The sequence below is a fragment of the Urocampus carinirostris genome, chromosome 14, assembly GCF_059441175.1.
Source record: "Urocampus carinirostris isolate Australia breed hairy pipefish chromosome 14, RoL_Ucar_1.0, whole genome shotgun sequence".
Classification (NCBI taxonomy): domain Eukaryota; kingdom Metazoa; phylum Chordata; class Actinopteri; order Syngnathiformes; family Syngnathidae; genus Urocampus; species Urocampus carinirostris.
Window position 1 is genome coordinate 1319888 of NC_142362.1, and position 16716 is coordinate 1336603.

General features: G+C 40.6%; 2 protein-coding genes across 3 annotated transcripts in view; both read left to right on the forward strand.

Annotated features, from left to right (window-relative positions):
- xpo4 (exportin 4) overlaps nt 1-3956 on the forward strand; it is a 70095-nt gene extending 66139 nt beyond the window's left edge. Inside the window, exons 21-24 of the mRNA XM_088352380.1 lie at nt 46-176; nt 2037-2154; nt 2224-2316; nt 3513-3956. Coding sequence (XP_088208506.1) covers nt 46-176; nt 2037-2154; nt 2224-2316; nt 3513-3710 — 540 coding nt within the window. The 3' untranslated portion in view covers nt 3711-3956. The remainder of the gene's footprint in view (nt 1-45; nt 177-2036; nt 2155-2223; nt 2317-3512) is intronic.
- Nucleotides 3957-11638: 7682 nt separating this feature from the next.
- Nucleotides 11639-16716, forward strand: eef1akmt1 (EEF1A lysine methyltransferase 1). Of its 2 annotated transcripts, none has more exons than XM_088352688.1 (4): nt 11639-11799; nt 11890-11972; nt 13394-13734; nt 16437-16716. In XM_088352688.1, exons 1-4 carry the CDS (start codon nt 11644-11646, stop codon nt 16568-16570), a joined length of 714 nt encoding a protein of 237 aa, XP_088208814.1. In that variant the 5' UTR covers nt 11639-11643; the 3' UTR covers nt 16571-16716. The 2 variants fall into 2 exon arrangements, with proteins under 2 accessions (XP_088208814.1, XP_088208815.1); XM_088352689.1 differs by having other exon boundaries at nt 13448-13734.

Consider the following 16716-nt stretch of genomic DNA (forward strand, 5'->3'; position numbering starts at 1 on the left):
AGGGGGTCTTCATCTTCTGACCGACGTCCCCCTTTTTGGTCCTAGTTCCCATCCCTGTGCAACCAGTACTACAAACTCATCACGTTCATCTGCGAGATCTTCCCCGAGAAGATCCCGCAGCTGCCCGAGGATCTCTTCAAGAGCCTCATGTTCTCGCTGGAGCTCGGCATGACCTCGTATCCTTTTCACTCGTGGGAGAAGGTGCTCCCTTCAAAGGTTTCTCTTTGGTGTTTGACGTTCTTTGAGAGAATGAGAAAAGCTCTTTTAAATTGCTCTTTAGTAACTGGCAGAATTCCCCCAAGTGTTTAAGAACTTAAAAGCCTTGAAATGTTGTTTAAAAGTTTTAAATTGAACTCTCAAATGTCTTATTTGTGTGAAAGTGATCTCATCTCATTAGCTGCACCGCTTATCCTCAGTAGGGTTGTGGGGGTGCCGGAGCCCATCCCAGCAATCATCGGGCAGTAAAAGGTGTGTAAAATAAGTAAACCCAAGAGCCAAGAAGAAATCTACAGGTTGGAGAGCGTTCTGCATCTGTAGAATGCTCTTCCCCCTGAGATTCGATCTGTAACCTCAGAGGAAGTGTTTCAATCTAAGCTTAAAACACACTTTTGCTCTATAGCATATGAATAACCTAGATTTTATGTTGATGATATGTGTATTTGACTTCATGTAGGTTTTAGATCAGGGGATGCTGTCATAATAGTCGGTGGTCTGTGCAGCTCTTTGAGACTTTGTGATTAAGGGCCAAACAAAGACTTGACCTGAGGTTTTTGAGTTTTCCCTTGCCCTCATGTAGGTTTTAGATCAGTTATCAATAATGATAAAATATTATGCACCAAATGATTTAGTAATATCAATGTAAAATATTCAGATTTACACAAAAAAATGCGTAAAATACAAAACAGTACATCCAGTATGTTTTTTTGTCTTCCGTATTGACCTCCATTATCACCAAACACCTATAGAGCCCTTTCCTTGCAATGTAGCCAATTGTTGATGCGGAATGGCAGAATTCATGTCAGTTTATAGCAGCCCATTGACACAAAAAGATCATCGATGGGAACAGCTCAAAATAGCCCAAAGTTTGGCGAGCAGCAGGATAACCCCTTTATTTTAGAAATCAACCAAAAAAGCCTTTCTTGATCAGCGCTTGAAAAATTCAGAAAAAAGTGTACGAACCCTGTAAAAGTCTTAAATTTTAATTTAAAAATCCTGGAAGGGAACTCTCTGATTGGTCGATAAGAAAATTACTAGATAAAACGTTCAAAATATCCATTCAAAAACGGAGGAAGCAAAAGGAATTTTCTCTTTGCTGGCTGCCAACCAGTTGAGTGTGTCCCCTGCTAACTACCTGGGATGGGCTCCGGCATCCCCGCGACCCTACTGTGGATAAGTGGTGCAGATGATGGATGGATGGATGGATGACTTGTTTGTTTTTTTAGATTTTTTTAAAGCCTGAAGGATTCATCTAAAAAGAACTTTGGGTTACAGCATCCGTAGCTTGCGATAATTTCACGTTTGGATGCGGAATACAATGTTTTTTGCCCCCCTCGTTTCAATACTAAGATGCTGTTTTTCTATCGGTTTGCGTCACAAACTATCTGAAGATGTTGAAATGCTTTTGGCTGAACTCTCTCCCACGATACCTTTCTCTTTGTTCAGTTCAGAATCTCGTGCAACCATTTTTTAGCTATAAATCCCAAATCTTGCAGTGATGCTAAAGGTAGAAGCCAAATCATGATAACCATGGAAAAGAAGCTTGTAATGATCAAGAGATATAAAAAGGCACAAGGATTATTTCCCTCACAAAGGAATATGGCCTTGACCAATCAGAGATTGGAACAATTATTAAGACTAAGGAGGCAATCGATGCAAAAAATCTCTTCTGAAAGCATGACAGTCCTCACGAGGACGTTTTCGTTTGAATCCGACGTTCCCCCCCTTTCTGCTTCCACCCGCTAACTCCATCGTACCGGCTCAAGTCACAGAACCATTCCCCGTACACCGCGTTGACGTCCTTAATGCCCCGAATTCAGGATGGGTTCAGAGATCAGTCAGCTGTGTTTGGAGGCTTTGTCGCCATTGGCCGAGCAGTGTGCCAAAAACCGGGAGAAGGACACGCCCCTTTTCATGGCCACGCGTCACTTCCTCAAGGTACGGATGTCGGACGCCATCTTCCCTTCGGAGTCCCTTTTGACACGTGCGCCTTTGTTGTTTGGGCAGTTGGTCTTTGACATGTTGGTGCTGCGAAAACACAACGCGGAGATGACGGTGGCGGCGGGGGAAGCGCTTTACACGCTCGTCTGTTTGCACCAGGTCAGATCGCACATCTATCTACGCTATCTATCTCTACATCTCTATCCATCCATCCATCTCTAGTACATCTAAATCTTATTTATATATATATATATATGTCTAAATCCAATCAACATCTAATCTAAATCTAATCTAACTATACAACTAAATCTAGTTTAGCTATCTGAATCTATCTTAATGTTATCTATTTAAACCTATCTAATCTATCTCTAATATATTTAAATCTTATTTATAATCTATCCGTCTAAATCCAATCAACATCTCATCTAAATTTAATTTAAATCTAATCTAAATCCAATCTCACTATACAACTAAATCTAGTTTAGCATTCTGAATCTATCTGAATGTTATCTATTTAAACATCTATCTCTAATACATCTAAATCTTATTTATAATCTGTCTAAATGCAATCAACATCTAATTTAATTTAAGTCCAATCTAACTATTCATCTTAATCTAATCTACCTACCTATCTGAATTTATCTTAATCTAATTTAATATAGATCTAATCTTAATCCAGCTAAACTAATCCAAATCAGATCTAGATCTATCTTATCCAAATCTGTCCAACCTAAATGTATATCTATTTGTATCTATGTATCTAAATCTGATTTATATATATCTGTCTAAATCTAATCAACATCTCATCTAAATTTAATTTAAATCCAATCTCACTATACAACTAAATCTAGTTTAGCTATCTGAATCTATCTTAATGTTTTCTATTTAAACATTTATCTATCTAATCTATCTCTAATACATCTAAATCGTATTTATAATCTGTCTAAATCCAATCAACATCTAATCTATATTTAATCTAAATCCAATCTCACTATACAACTAAATCTACTTTAGCTATCTGAATCTATCTTAATGTTATTTAATTAAACATCTATCTATCTCTAATATATCCAAACCTTATTTATAATCTGTCTAAATCCAATCAACATCTAATCTAATTTAAATCCAATCAAACTATTCATTTAAATCTAATCTAGCTAACTAAATTTATCTTAATCTAATCTAATATAGATCTATTTTATCCAAATCTGTTTAAATCTGTCCAACCTAAATTTATATCTATGTATCTAAATCTCATCTAAATAATCATCTAAATCTGATTGATCGAATTCTATCTAAATTAGACTTCTCGTTCATGCTCTCAATTTAAACGAGGCCTCTGTCGCCCCCTGCAGGCGGAGTACGCTGAGCTGGTGGCGTCCCTGCTATCGCGCCAAGGCGACGCGGTCATCTACGGTCGCCTGGCGGCCGCCTTCAACGCCCTGACGGCCAGCAGCACGCCGCCCGCCATGGAACGCAAACAGAAGATGGCCTTCCTCAAGAGTCTGGACGATTTTGTGGCCAACGTGGGCGGTCTCCTTTGCCTCAAGTAGTCCACGGGAACCGCCGGTGACCGAGAAAAGGACTCTTCCGGCGCGGACATTCCGGACCGCTGTGCGGACGGACGGGGAAAGTCGGCGGAGGGCGAAGAAAGCAGCTTCTACGGCACGGGAGTCCGCCATGCGGCCCCGATAGGCCCGGGAGAAGTGTGAGGTCAAAAAAGAGCCGCGGCTTTCAATATGTCCACTTGATGGCGCCAAAGCCAGGGCGTCTCTCCCCAAAGACACTGTAGCTGTTTTCCATTTCCTTTTGTTTCTCTTATTTTATCTTTCTCTGCCTATTTTCTAGTCTCTTTCATTTCCCCCTTTTTCTCTCAATCACTTTCCTTTTCTCTTTCCCTGTTGTTTCTAGTCTCTCTCCTTCTTTGTCTTTCATTCTCTCCTCTTGTCTGTCTTTTTGTCTCAATTTATTTTGTTTTTCTCTATTTCTGTCTCTTTCACTTCTCTTTTTCTCAATTTGCTTCTCTTTATGTCTCTCTATTTTTCCTCTTTTTCGTTTTCCCTGACTCTCTTGTTCTCTCACATTCTTTCTGCAGTTATTTCCCTCTCGCATTTTGTGTCTTTCTCTATCGTGTTTTTTTTCTCAATTTCTCTGTCTCTTTCACTTCTGTTTTTCTCTATCTGCTTCTCTTTTTGACTCTCTATTTTTCCTCTCTTTTTCATTTTCCCCGACTCTCACGTTTTCTCTGCAGTTATTTCCCTCTCTCATTTTGTGTCTTTATCATGTTTTTTTCTCAATTTCTCTGCCTCTTTCACTTCTGTTTTTCCTCTATTTGCTTCTCTTTTTGTCTCTTTTTCGTTTTCCCTGACTCTCTTGTTCTCTCAAGTTCTCTCTGCAGTTATTTCCCTCTCTCATTTTGTGTCTTTATCATGTTTAATTACTGTGTTTTTTTTTTTCTCAATTTCTCTGTCTCTTTCACTTCGGTTTTTCTCTACTTGCTTTTCTTTTTGTCTCGCTATTTCTCCTTTCATTTTCCCTGACTCTTGCTCTCTCTGCAGTTTTTCCCCCTCTCTCACTTAGTGTTTTTTTCTCTATCTTGTTTAATTGCTGTTTTTTCTCAATTTTTCTGTCTTTCACTTCTGTTTACCTCTACCCTTTTGCCGTCTTCTCTGATTCTCTTTCTTTTTACCTCTATCTGTTTACATTTTTTCTTTTGCCTTGATCTACAAGCGTGGGCCCCGAGCTCAAATGAGTTTGATGCTCCTATTTTACAGTGTTATTAGAGGGTGAATAAAGTTTAGTTTTTTTTAACTCTTTATTCGCCCTCCGGCACCTCTGAACTGGTGGTAAGACTGTTCAGTTTATCGAATGTTGTACGGATACTGAGGCACACTGCTCTATACTCTGATATGCATACATTTCATTTGCATCATTTTTTAAACTATCAGTAGGAAATTCCCCAAAAGGTTTCTTATTTGTTCTCTTTTGGATTAATCCATTCCACAAAGTTAAAAAAAGTAAGAAGACAAAATGACGCAATGAAATAATTTCACAGCGGGAGACCCCGGGGTACGGCGACCGCGCCTTACGACGATCTCGTTTTAATGTTTACATCCGGATGACTGGCGAGTGTGAACGACATGATCTAATTAGCATGAGTTGCTATCCCCCGCTATACAACAATTCCCCTTTGCGTTCCTCACCTGAGAATGGAATATTATATATTTCAATAGATAAAATCTGATCAAGTAAACACAAGTGAGCGTGTGAGACACAAAAAGTCCCACTTTTACGGACGCACATACAGTTCCTAATCTCCCAGAGTGCCTTGCGTGTAGCAAAGTATGTAACGTGCGGATGTGCCTTGCATCGCGTGTTTCCATGACAACAAGGCTTACCGGTTTCTCTGAGCACCAAAAATCGACAGCATGCTAGCGTTCCCCTGCAGGCCCCCTTTTTTAAAAGTTTCATTTTTGCTCCGTTTGAGGAACTACAAGACGCGACGAATGATTTTAATGTTTTTTATGCGCCAGCAGGGGGCGGCGGCGAGTCGCTTGGCCCAAAAATGTTACTTGATGTACTATTGTTTAAGTGTAAAGATGTTTGCCACCTGATTTGTGTGTGTCAACCACAGTTGAAATTGTACATAAAGTTTTATTGTATTACGTGTTTAGATGTTTATTGCGTGCCTGTTTTTTTTCTACATTTTAATGACCTGAATAACAATATCAAATAAGGAACACCCAATAAATGCCTTTGTTTCGATTTATTTTTTAATTTCCACGTATTTAAAGAACTTAAAAGATGTGTGGGACTAACCGACTGCCATCGTTTCGGTGAATTGTAAAACTTCCTAGTTCACGTGAACGCGCAGTCAGGTAGATGACGTCAACGCCTCAAAGTGCTGACGAGTGACGTCATCGTTCGGCGACACCCGCCGCACGGCTCGTGTGTTCATAGAATGATTGGATTGTGAACATTCTGACGTCAACTTTTCAGAAAATGCAACAAAATGTCAATGTTATCTCTTTTTTTAGATCATTTTTGGTGAGATTTTGAAAACAAAAGTATTTTTCTAAGAAACAATAAGAAATTGAGTTCTAAATTTTGACGTAAACAATGATTTAGTTTAAATGAACTAAGACAAAATGCATCTCATTTAAAATGTAAATAATTAGATTTCCCATTTTTTAAATTTATTATTATTTAGTCACTTTTAAGTCATGTTTATTTGTTTGTCCCTTAATCGCAAGGAGTCTGGAAGGGCCGCACAGACCACAGATTATTGCAAACCACAGACTATTATGACACCATCCCCTGATCTAACACCTACATGAGGGCAAGGGAAAACTCAAAACCTCAAGTCAAGCCATATTTATTTGTTTAGCCCTTAATCACAAAAAGTTCTGCACAGACCACAGATTATTGCAAGCCACAGACTATTAAGACACCATCCCCTGATCTAAAACCAACACGAGGGCAAGGAAAACCTCAACATGAGGAAAATGAAGAAACCTTGAGAAGGGACCACACGTGAGGTCACTTCCAGGATGACCAAGCCAAAATGGATGTTGCAATGACAAATAATACCCAGATATTGTCAACATAAAATATAGGTTATTCATATAATATAGAGGTGTGTTTTAAGCCTAGATTTAAACAAATTCCGAGGGGAAAAACTGTATTTTGAAAAAAAATATTCAGTTTTTGGACATTTATTTTCAAATTTTAAAATATTTCTGGGAAATGAGTTTATTTTGGGGGGGTGTTCTTCGGAAAGTATTTCTTCTTTTGTGTTGAATAGGAAGTTCTCAATTCTCAGAGGAACAGCAGATAAGTGGAAGGATAAACAAGAGCAAATGGTTCAGCAAAAGGCTGAAGAACGCAAGTAAGTTGAGCATAAATATGGCATTTGGCTAGGAGCTGGCCTTGGGAGATGATTTTTCACTACAAATGAAAAAAGACACAAAAAGCAGTGGAAAGGATATTCTTTTCAATTCATCCATACCTGCAATATTTTATAAACTGTTTTTAGTCACTTCAAATACAGCAAAGGTCTCCTACATGGTGCCCATGGGCACCCCAAGGACAGCCGAGGTGCCTGTGGACCTGTTCTGAGTCATTGTGATTTCCTAGTCAATTGCCTTCGATTAGATGACCGAGTCTATTCAAGCCTACTTCCAACAAATAACCTGGTAGTAACCGAATAAGTTGTTACTGTGGAAATGCTTATCCAACTGCCCTTTGTGCTTATTAGTCATACAAATGAGCTCTTTGCTTAAAAGAGGGTTGCAGACCTCTGGGGTGGGGAACTTAGAAAATGGCAGACTCTCTACATCCACGCCGACACGTTTTTGATTTATTTGGTGGGTTTGGATTTGGAATTTCTTGGCGTGCTTAGGAAGCATTGAATGCTCACCATCACTGCTAGCTCAACTGGTAAACCTCCTGATTTAAAGGGCTTTACAACGTACTTCACACTTACCCATTCACACATCAATAGGGAGTCAGCCATGTAGTATTTTTGCAGGATTTTGTAGTATATCTGGAGTATTTTTGTAGTATTTCTGCAGGATTTTCATAGTTTTTGTGCACTATTGTTGTAAATGGTCCGCATTCCTATAGCGCTTTTCAAGTCAATGAAGACCTCCCAAAGTTATTTTACAATGTGCTTCACACTTACCCATTCACACTCACTCACACACACACCAATAGCGGCCGTGCAGCCATGCAAGGCACCAACTTGTTTGTTGGGGGCATTAGGGATTCAGTGTCTTGCCCAAGGACACTTCGACATATAACCGAGGGAGCCGGGAATCGAACCTGCGACCTCTCGATCCCAAGACGAGCGCTCTGCCGCCCTCTTGAGCTAATGCCGCCCCAGTTAAGAGTTTCATTTGCAGTCGTTAGCAGTACTGGTAGCTCAAATGCATTGATTGCACTCGCGGGGTTGTAGGGTCCATTCCCAATCATGCCAGTAAACATCCCGGGGTTAGCGTTTTAGTTAATGCCAAAGCTAGGGTTTCGATTGCTCCAATGAAAAAGTAAAACGATCGGACAATTTGCACGTCCTCGACCGGCGCTCGAACTCAGAACTTTGAGACAGGTGCTGTAAGAACCCTATTGCAGGTTCTATAGTTATAGTTTTGGTTGGAGTTTGGGTTAGGCTTTGATCAGTAAGTGTAATGAAACTGAAAGCTCAAATGGGAAAACCTGTAACGCACACATACAATTGTGGGTCCGATCGCTTTTCAGGAAAGTACTCAATCTCTAGTTTCTGTTGGAGCTGCTCCAAGAAAAACCTAAACCTGAGAATTTACGCATCCTTGACTGGGGTTTAAACCCAGAACTCTGAGTGTAATACAGGCATCCAAGCAGTTGAGCTACCAATGCTGTATAATCTCCGTATCCTACACACAGTCTTGTAGGTTCTAGGGTTAGGGTTCGAGGGTTAAGGTTAAAGTTTTGGTTGGGATAAGAAACAGCAGCGGTAGCTCCCAAGTTAAGACGCCTTTATTACACTCACAGGGTCCTCGGTTTGATCCCCACAACAAATTCTAAGAATAAGCCTTTTTGTTGAAGCAACCAAAACCCTAAACTGAGAAATTGTACTGTCTTAACAAGGAATAGAATTGACAACCCTGTGAGTCTAATACAGGTACAAACCTGTCAAGCTGTACGTTTTTGCCATACAAAGTAGGTTTATGATGCATTTAACAAGAAAATCCGTACAGAAAAACGCAAATTTGTCAATTTGTATACACTGACTAGCACGAAACGGCAAATCAATCAAGTCAAACGAGTTTGCCGCTGTAGCCTCTATCTCGGTATCGTTTTTTTCCGTTGCAAACGGAGCGAGCGCTTTGATGTGGTTAAAGGAAGTCTGTCTTTTTTTAGCGAACCGGCTTTTTCGGTTCAACTCATCAAGAGAGCCGGCTCTCCAACGGCTCACTTGCTTTGACGCATTATATGACGAATGATGATGTTGTAAAAAGAAGTTAATAAAAAAGGAAGTATAAAAGGAGAAAATGAAAAAAAGTCAGGTTTGTGGTGATCCCTTGAACCAGTATATTACCAACAATAATTTAAAGCTGAAAATGAATTCATAATTTGAATAAGATTATGTATCTCTCATCTCATTGGCTGCACCGCTTATCCTCAGTAGGGTCGCGGGGGAAGATTATGTATTATTCTACTTAATTTTTTTCCTTCTACAGTGAACGTCCAAGCGACTTTATTTAAAAAACTTTTTTTATAATAAAGCTCATTCATGTCAAGCAACTCAGTATCTCACAACAAAATGTTCATGAACAATATATATGATATAAGGAAACACATGTACAATAGAACATGTTCAACAACATCAATAAACACGTTTGAAAAAAAAAAATATGGTGCAAGATGATTTTGTATTTTGTAAGGGAAGATACAACATTTTGTAAGGGCATGGAGCCCCGGAGTGCGACACGTATGCAGGTATCTAACCATTTGAGCTACCAGTGCTGTTGAAGACAACTGACAAACCTCTGACACTCAACCATAACCCTAGTTACAGGCTAACCCTAACTCTAACGATGGATCCAACACTAGTTACAGCAAAATCTCAAACTAAAACCTAAACCTTAGCTCCGTTGGGAATGAATTAACAAAATGTACCGTTTACCGAATTGTTCAAATTGGTTATCTGAAAACCTGGTCACCCCTATCGAGGGATATGACCAGGGTACATATAGTTATCTGACTCCATTAACCAAACACAAACTACATTCACCCAACAATTTATGCGCGCTCGTTTCTTGAAGGGAAAATGACCAGGAACGCTGACATTTTCCCACCGGGGCAGATTTATTGTCCCTAACAATTTAACTAAGTGTACTCCATCAAAAACGGCCGAATTAGTGACGTTGGCGTCTGTGTGAAGCCTTCTGAAGTTCTTTAGCTTTTTTATTATTGGCCATCTTCTCCCCGTATAGTGGGGTGCCAACTCCTCCCATGGGCGTGCCAAGGAAGCCCAACGTGGGCTTCACAATCTCATAGACGAGCGTCTTGATGTCTGGCTTGCTCAAAACAACACCGGGCCTTTCTGCGTCAACAGCGTCTGGGTGTGCTGATTATCTTATCAGCAGTACATCCCGTTCCTGTAAACAATCTCTTCCACCACTTACGCCTGACCTGAACTTTCACTGCTCATCGAATAAAGGCAGTCAGTAAATAACTATAGCACTAAACTCAATAAATGGAACTTGTATTCAATCGTATAAAATCCTTTATAGTCAAATGCATAAAATCCTTCAGCTCCAACCAAAACCCTGAACTTCTACTGGTTTGACTAGGTAGTGAGCGCACAATCCTGCGAGTGTAATACCGCATCCAAACAGTTGAGCTACTGTAGTTTACATTTTAAAGAGGTTTTTTTTTTCACACTTCGCAAATGGAAAATACAAACAGGGCGACGACATCCAGCACCCGTTTATCGACAAAAACAACCCCGAACTCTTACAAGATGACACTCTGCGCCCTGCTTACGGCACACCTCCCGTTCTGTGCCTACACTACCAGTAAATCTTCTCATTTGGACCAAAACTCAAACCCGAGCGCCAACCAAAACTGCAAGCTAAGGTAGTTAAAGCCCAAACTAAACTCCAACACTAATTAACTCAACATGGCTCCAAGACCAGGCCCCTAAACCTTTGGATTTGTGCTGGGCGGATGGATGGATTCTCCAACTAAAACCTAAACCCCCCAAAAAAACACTCATTTGAACCAAATCTGTATCTCTATAATATATATTTTTGTTTTTAAACATTGATTTGAATACTAGGCAAAAAAATGTAATTTTTATTTACCGTAAAACAAATGAGAAATGTTTTTATTCTTTTACATAGAGGAATTCCTATCTGAGGTCGCCGCCATTTTGCTGCTACGCTGTGCTCTGTGGCACTGGTTTTACTTCGCATTACTTATTAGTTATCTTATGCTCAAAAATTAAACACTGGAGATTTCTTTCAAGATTAAAAATAACTTAAAAAATGCCTGCAGGCGCACGGTGTCACTTTTCGGTGGTCAAAAAAACTAGCGCGCCTAAATGCAACTAGGAGGGTTTTGTTGACATGCAAGCCACATTTCGTTCCATAGTATTTAGATAAATATTAATTTTGAAGAATCAATGTTCTTGTCCTTTTTCACATCTTGATCATTTGAGTTGAAAACGTTCTAATTTAACTAATTAATTTATAAAATGTTTCACAAATTAAAAAGACAAAAAAACGCACTCACCGAGTCTTTGAAATGGATTCCGAGTTCACGTGAACGCATCCATCAAGTGTCCAATATAAAATCCCAGTAGACGTGAGTACGGCTGTCGTGTGACGTCATCACCCCGCGACTCCCAACGCGTGGTGTCTGAAATTGTCAACATTCGGAATTGAGTTCGACGACGTCACAAAAAAAAGACAAAATAAATAAATAAAATCGAGACCGTTCAAGATGAGCGACAGCGACGACGACGTCCCGACGCTTTCCGCTCACACTCTGGCGGCCCTGCAAGAGTTTTACGCGGAGACGTCCCGGGACGAGAACACCCGCGATGATCCGTCCACGAACGGCGACCAATTTGCTGTGGGGGCCGTGGGCGAGGACTGGGTAAGCAACTCACTACCTTAACTTCGGAAAACATGGCTTGTTTTGCGCTTTGGAACTCGAAATCAAGTGATTTTGGTGGCGTTTGTGTAGCGGATGAGTCAATTCTGGTACACCGACGACACGGCCACGCGATTGGCTGAGGAGCTTCTGCAACAAGCCGGCGAAGGAGGAAGGTAACCGGAAGCTCGCTTTATAGACGCTGTCGTGGCCTACGTCACGCGTGACGTCACAGCTGAAGTTCCGGCCGCTGGTCAGAAGACCGAGGAAAAGAAAGCTGTCCTTTGTTGTGTGTTTGGTATTCTGTCCAACTTCAATTGACCTTTTTTCCTCCAAATCTGACACACAAACACAACGTGACGCCATTTTAACCCCCAGCTAGTAGCAACAAAAGCTTTCTTTTCCTCAGTTTTCTGACCAGCAGTGGGTCTTTTTGGCTTCCACCTTCGTTACTGAATTGTAACTCATAACGCACGGGTGTCAAACTCATTTAAGCTCGAGCCACATAGCAGGAAAAAAAATCTCAGGGGGAGGGGCCAGATGAGTAGATTAAAGAGACAGGATGATAAAAAGAGGGAGAGCAAGAGAGAGAAAAAAAAGACAGGGAGAGAAAAAGAAAGAGAAAGAAAGGAAAAAGACTGAGGGAGACAATGACAGAATTAATTGAAAATTAAGAAATAAAAGAGAGAAGAAATAGAATGACACAGAGAAAGAAAAAGCAAGAGGGAAGTGAGAATGGGGAAGTGGAGAAGACATAGGGAGAGAAAAAAAAGAAAAAATAGAGAAAGGGAGAAGAAATACTAATAGATGGAGAGAACAAAAGAGAGCAAGTGAGAAGAAAGATATAGCAATAGTAAAAAAATAGACAGACAGGGAGAAAAAGAAAGGTAAAAAGACGGAGGGAGAAAAGGAAAGGAGACAGAGAGGGGGAGACAATGACAAAATTAATTGAAAAATGACAAATAGAATGACACAGAGAAAGAAAAAACAAGCGAGAAGTGAAAATTGGGAAGTGGAAAAGACAGAAGGAAAGAGAAAGAGAGAAAATATAGAAAAAATGAGAATCAGAGAAGAAAAATAAATAGATGGAGAGAATAAAAGAGAAAAGGTAGAAGAAAGATATAGCAATAGTAAAAAAAATAGACGGACAGGGAGAGAAAAAAAAGAGAAAGAAAGGGAAAAAGACAGAGGGAGAAAAGGGAAGAGAAAAAGAGGGGGAGACAATGGCAAAATTAATTGAAAAATGAGAAGTAGAAGGACACAGAAAGAAAAACAAGAGAGAAGTGAAAATGGGGAAGTGGAAAAGACAGAAGAAAAGAGAAAGAGAGAAAATATAGAAAAAATTGAGAATGAAAGAAACATAAATAGATGGAGAGAATAAAAGAGAGAAAAAATTGAGAATGAGAGAAGAAATAGATGGAGCGAAGAAAAAAAGAGAAGATGTAGCAATAGTAAAAAAAAAATAGACGGGGAGGGAGAGACAGACAAAAAAAGAGTGAGAAAGAGAGATAAAGAAATAGAAAGACATACTGCTCCAGTTGCTTTGCGAGTGGTGTCTGGCTTTGGCGCCATCCAGTGGACATATTTCAAACTGCAGGTCACGTTTCTCTTTGGCTTCTTCAACCTGGACCCGGTCTCCCCTAAATCCCAGAATCGCATGCGTGAGCGCCCCCAGCGTGTACCAGAAGCTGAAGCAGCTGCGGACCCCCGAGGGCGACGCCCCCCCCGTCGCCATCTTGGAATACGACCGGCGCTTCGAGATCTACGGCGCAGACTTTGTTTTCTACGACTACAAGGACCCTCTGCGTCTGGGGGGTCTGCCGGCCGCCAGCTTCGACGTGGTCCTGGCCGACCCCCCTTACCTCTCCCGGGAGTGTCTCGAAAAAGTGGCCCGGACCCTCAAGTACCTCAGCAAAGGAAAAGTCCTGCTCTGCACGGGTGAGGAAACGGGAAAGCCGGAGAACGCCGTTCTCGGGGTTCCTACTCGGGATCGAACTCATGCGGTTTTTCAGTGCTGACATCGATGATTAGTATCAAGGCCAGTCCCCTGACCCAGATTTGGAGCCCATGTTTATTTCAAAAGACATATACTGTATTTTCCGCACTATAAGGCGCACCGGGTTATAGGGCGCACCCCCAAAAATAGTTTTTGGTCCTATATTTGACATACATAAGGCGCACAGGATGATAAGGCGCAACAATGGGAACGTGGACAAAACAGTCAGATGGTTCAGTCCAACTGATTACCCCCTTAACATTCCCAAAGCTTGCAAAGAAGCAAATACGTGTCTCAGACATGTACGGAAACAGTGTCTTGTACGGTGTCACTCAAATGCATCGTTCCAAATATCATTCGGAAGGTTAAAGTCTTGGGATTCCAGAAATGCCAACCATTCCTTAGTTACTATTTTCTTTTTCGCTCGCAACTTTACTGTGCATATGACAATAAACACTTGGAATTGAGTTGAATTTCAAAATAGACACTCCATTCCGTCCATTATCTGCACCGCTTATCACAGAAACATCGAGTTCAGTCTAAAACAAGATACAGGGAAAATCTATAGCCGGAGTAGCTCACCGAAGTCGTTGTGCTCAATAATAATGTGCAACCATGGTCCTCTTATATCCGTGAGTGTAGTAAATCCAGGAGAGTAAAATATTTACAAATACAGTACAGAATAGTAAAATACTGTTTTCCCTATGCCGTCAACCCAACGTGCTATTCACATTCATCTTTTTCTGCCAATTGCAAGCTTTGTTTTGCCCCTTTAGCCTATGCCAGCCTGTAAATGATAAAAAGGATCCGCCCCCTTGACCTCCGAATAACTTTAGCCAATAGTGACTAATTCAAATGATGATTGACACATTGGTTAGCCAATGAAACGCCGGTATATAAATCCCAGCATACACCGTGGACTACTCCGCCTTCGGGGGAAAATCGAGTCGGCGGCTGTTGCATTAGTTGGAAGACTTTGCGACACACCATTGAGCCATATATAAGGCGCACTGTATTATAAGGCGCATGGTCAGCTTTTGAAAAAAAGAAAGGCTTTTAGGTGCGCCTTATAGTGCGGAAAATACGGTATGTTATCGATTCTAATAGAACTTAATAGCTCTCTGAAACGCACGGGACTCAATTGAACCCAAAACTAGCAGGAAATGAAACAAGGCTTAGCAGCAACTTGTACTAAAAGTACATCAAACTTGTTTTACGATAATGACAAAAGTCAAAACTGCCAACATGAATTCAATTCATTTCCAACAAAAAATAAACTGAAATATCAACAGAGCTTGCAAATTGAAAAATGTGGGTAGATTGACAAACGTGTGTTATGGTAACAGCTAATCACTCAGCCTTGTGCGCTTTCTATGCCTTCTCCCAATCACAAACTCACGCTTGAGTGACCAACTCGTGTTATGACAAGAGCTAATTTATCAGTCTGCACCTTAATGTGCTTCCTTAAAACAAGTTTATTACCGTAAAATACGGACTATAAAGCAAACTTAATTATAAGCCTCACTCAGTATATTTTTAAAGAAAAAATATTTCGTACATACGTAAGCCGCACCTGACTATAAGACGCACGTGCCCACGTTGAAACATGAGGAATAGGGTACACAGAGTTTTAATTATATACTCTACAATAAACCTTTCGATGGCCTTAAAGTGGAAGGCTGAGCGATTAGCTGTTACCATTACACATACCTAATGGCTCATAAATTGCATTATACAACGCATTGATGATCTCATCAGTCGCTTTAAATCATCGATGTTATCGATGAGTAGTTGCGGGCCTAAATAGTGCAGAGGACACTCACTCTGATATGAATGGCAACTTAGCTATGCGGCTATCTAAATGGCTAAAAATGTAGCTCGATAGTGATCTAGAAAAAAAATAGGTGAAAAAACTAAAAGGGATCAAGATAGCTAGCTTAGAAAGTTTAAAAAGAATAGCTAGCTAGAAGGGGGCTTAAAATGTAGCTCGATAGTGATCTAGAAAGGTAAATAGGTGAAAAAGCTAAAAGGGATTGAGATAGCTAGCTTAGAGAACATAACCAGATAGAAAGTTTTAAAAAAAGCTAGCAAGCTAGAAGGGGGCTTAAAATGTAACTTGATAACTAAAATAAAAAGGTAAATGTTAGCTAGATAGCAAACACGTCCACATTTGATACATAATCCTTGATACACAGTTCATAGGACCCTGTTTGGATGTAGCATGCACCAGTCCTCTTGAACGTGACCTGTAGGGGGCCATGGCGCGTCATTGGAAAACGCCATACAAACTAATGCCAGCGGTTGTTAATCACAAGGGAAGAAGAAATGCAATGGCAATGTGAAGCCACCAGAAGGCGGTGTCGGCATCATATCTATGCAGGGACGTGGCAAAGCACTTTAGAATAAAAGGATTTCGAGCGCCCGTACGAACCCTAAAGAAGTCGGCTTGGGTGTTGCTGCTTCGACCTTATTAGAAAGAAAACCAAAGCGGCTACCGTCCTAATCTGTGAAAGGCTGAGTGATTAGCTCTTACCATAACACGAGTTTGTCAATCTGCCCGAATTTTTCAATTCGCTAGCTCTCTTGAGATTTCAGTGTACTTCCGGAAGAATTTGTCGGGAACAAAACTCTTCTCGTTTTTCAGGAGCCATCATGGAGGACTTGGCCAAAGATCTCCTGGACGCCAAAGTGTGCCGATTCCTGCCGCGACACCGGCGCAATTTGTCCAACGATTTCCGATGTTTCGTCAACTACCCGTCCCGGCTGCTGTCCTGCTGAGAAAAGTGGGCGGGGCTGGAAGAAGTCCTCGCTGTCGATTGGTCAAGGACATCGAGGAAACGATACTGACGCTTGACGATATTCGATTTGTTAATATGTATTACACATACATGTTTTTGTAATAAAGTAAAACTATTTTTACTCGA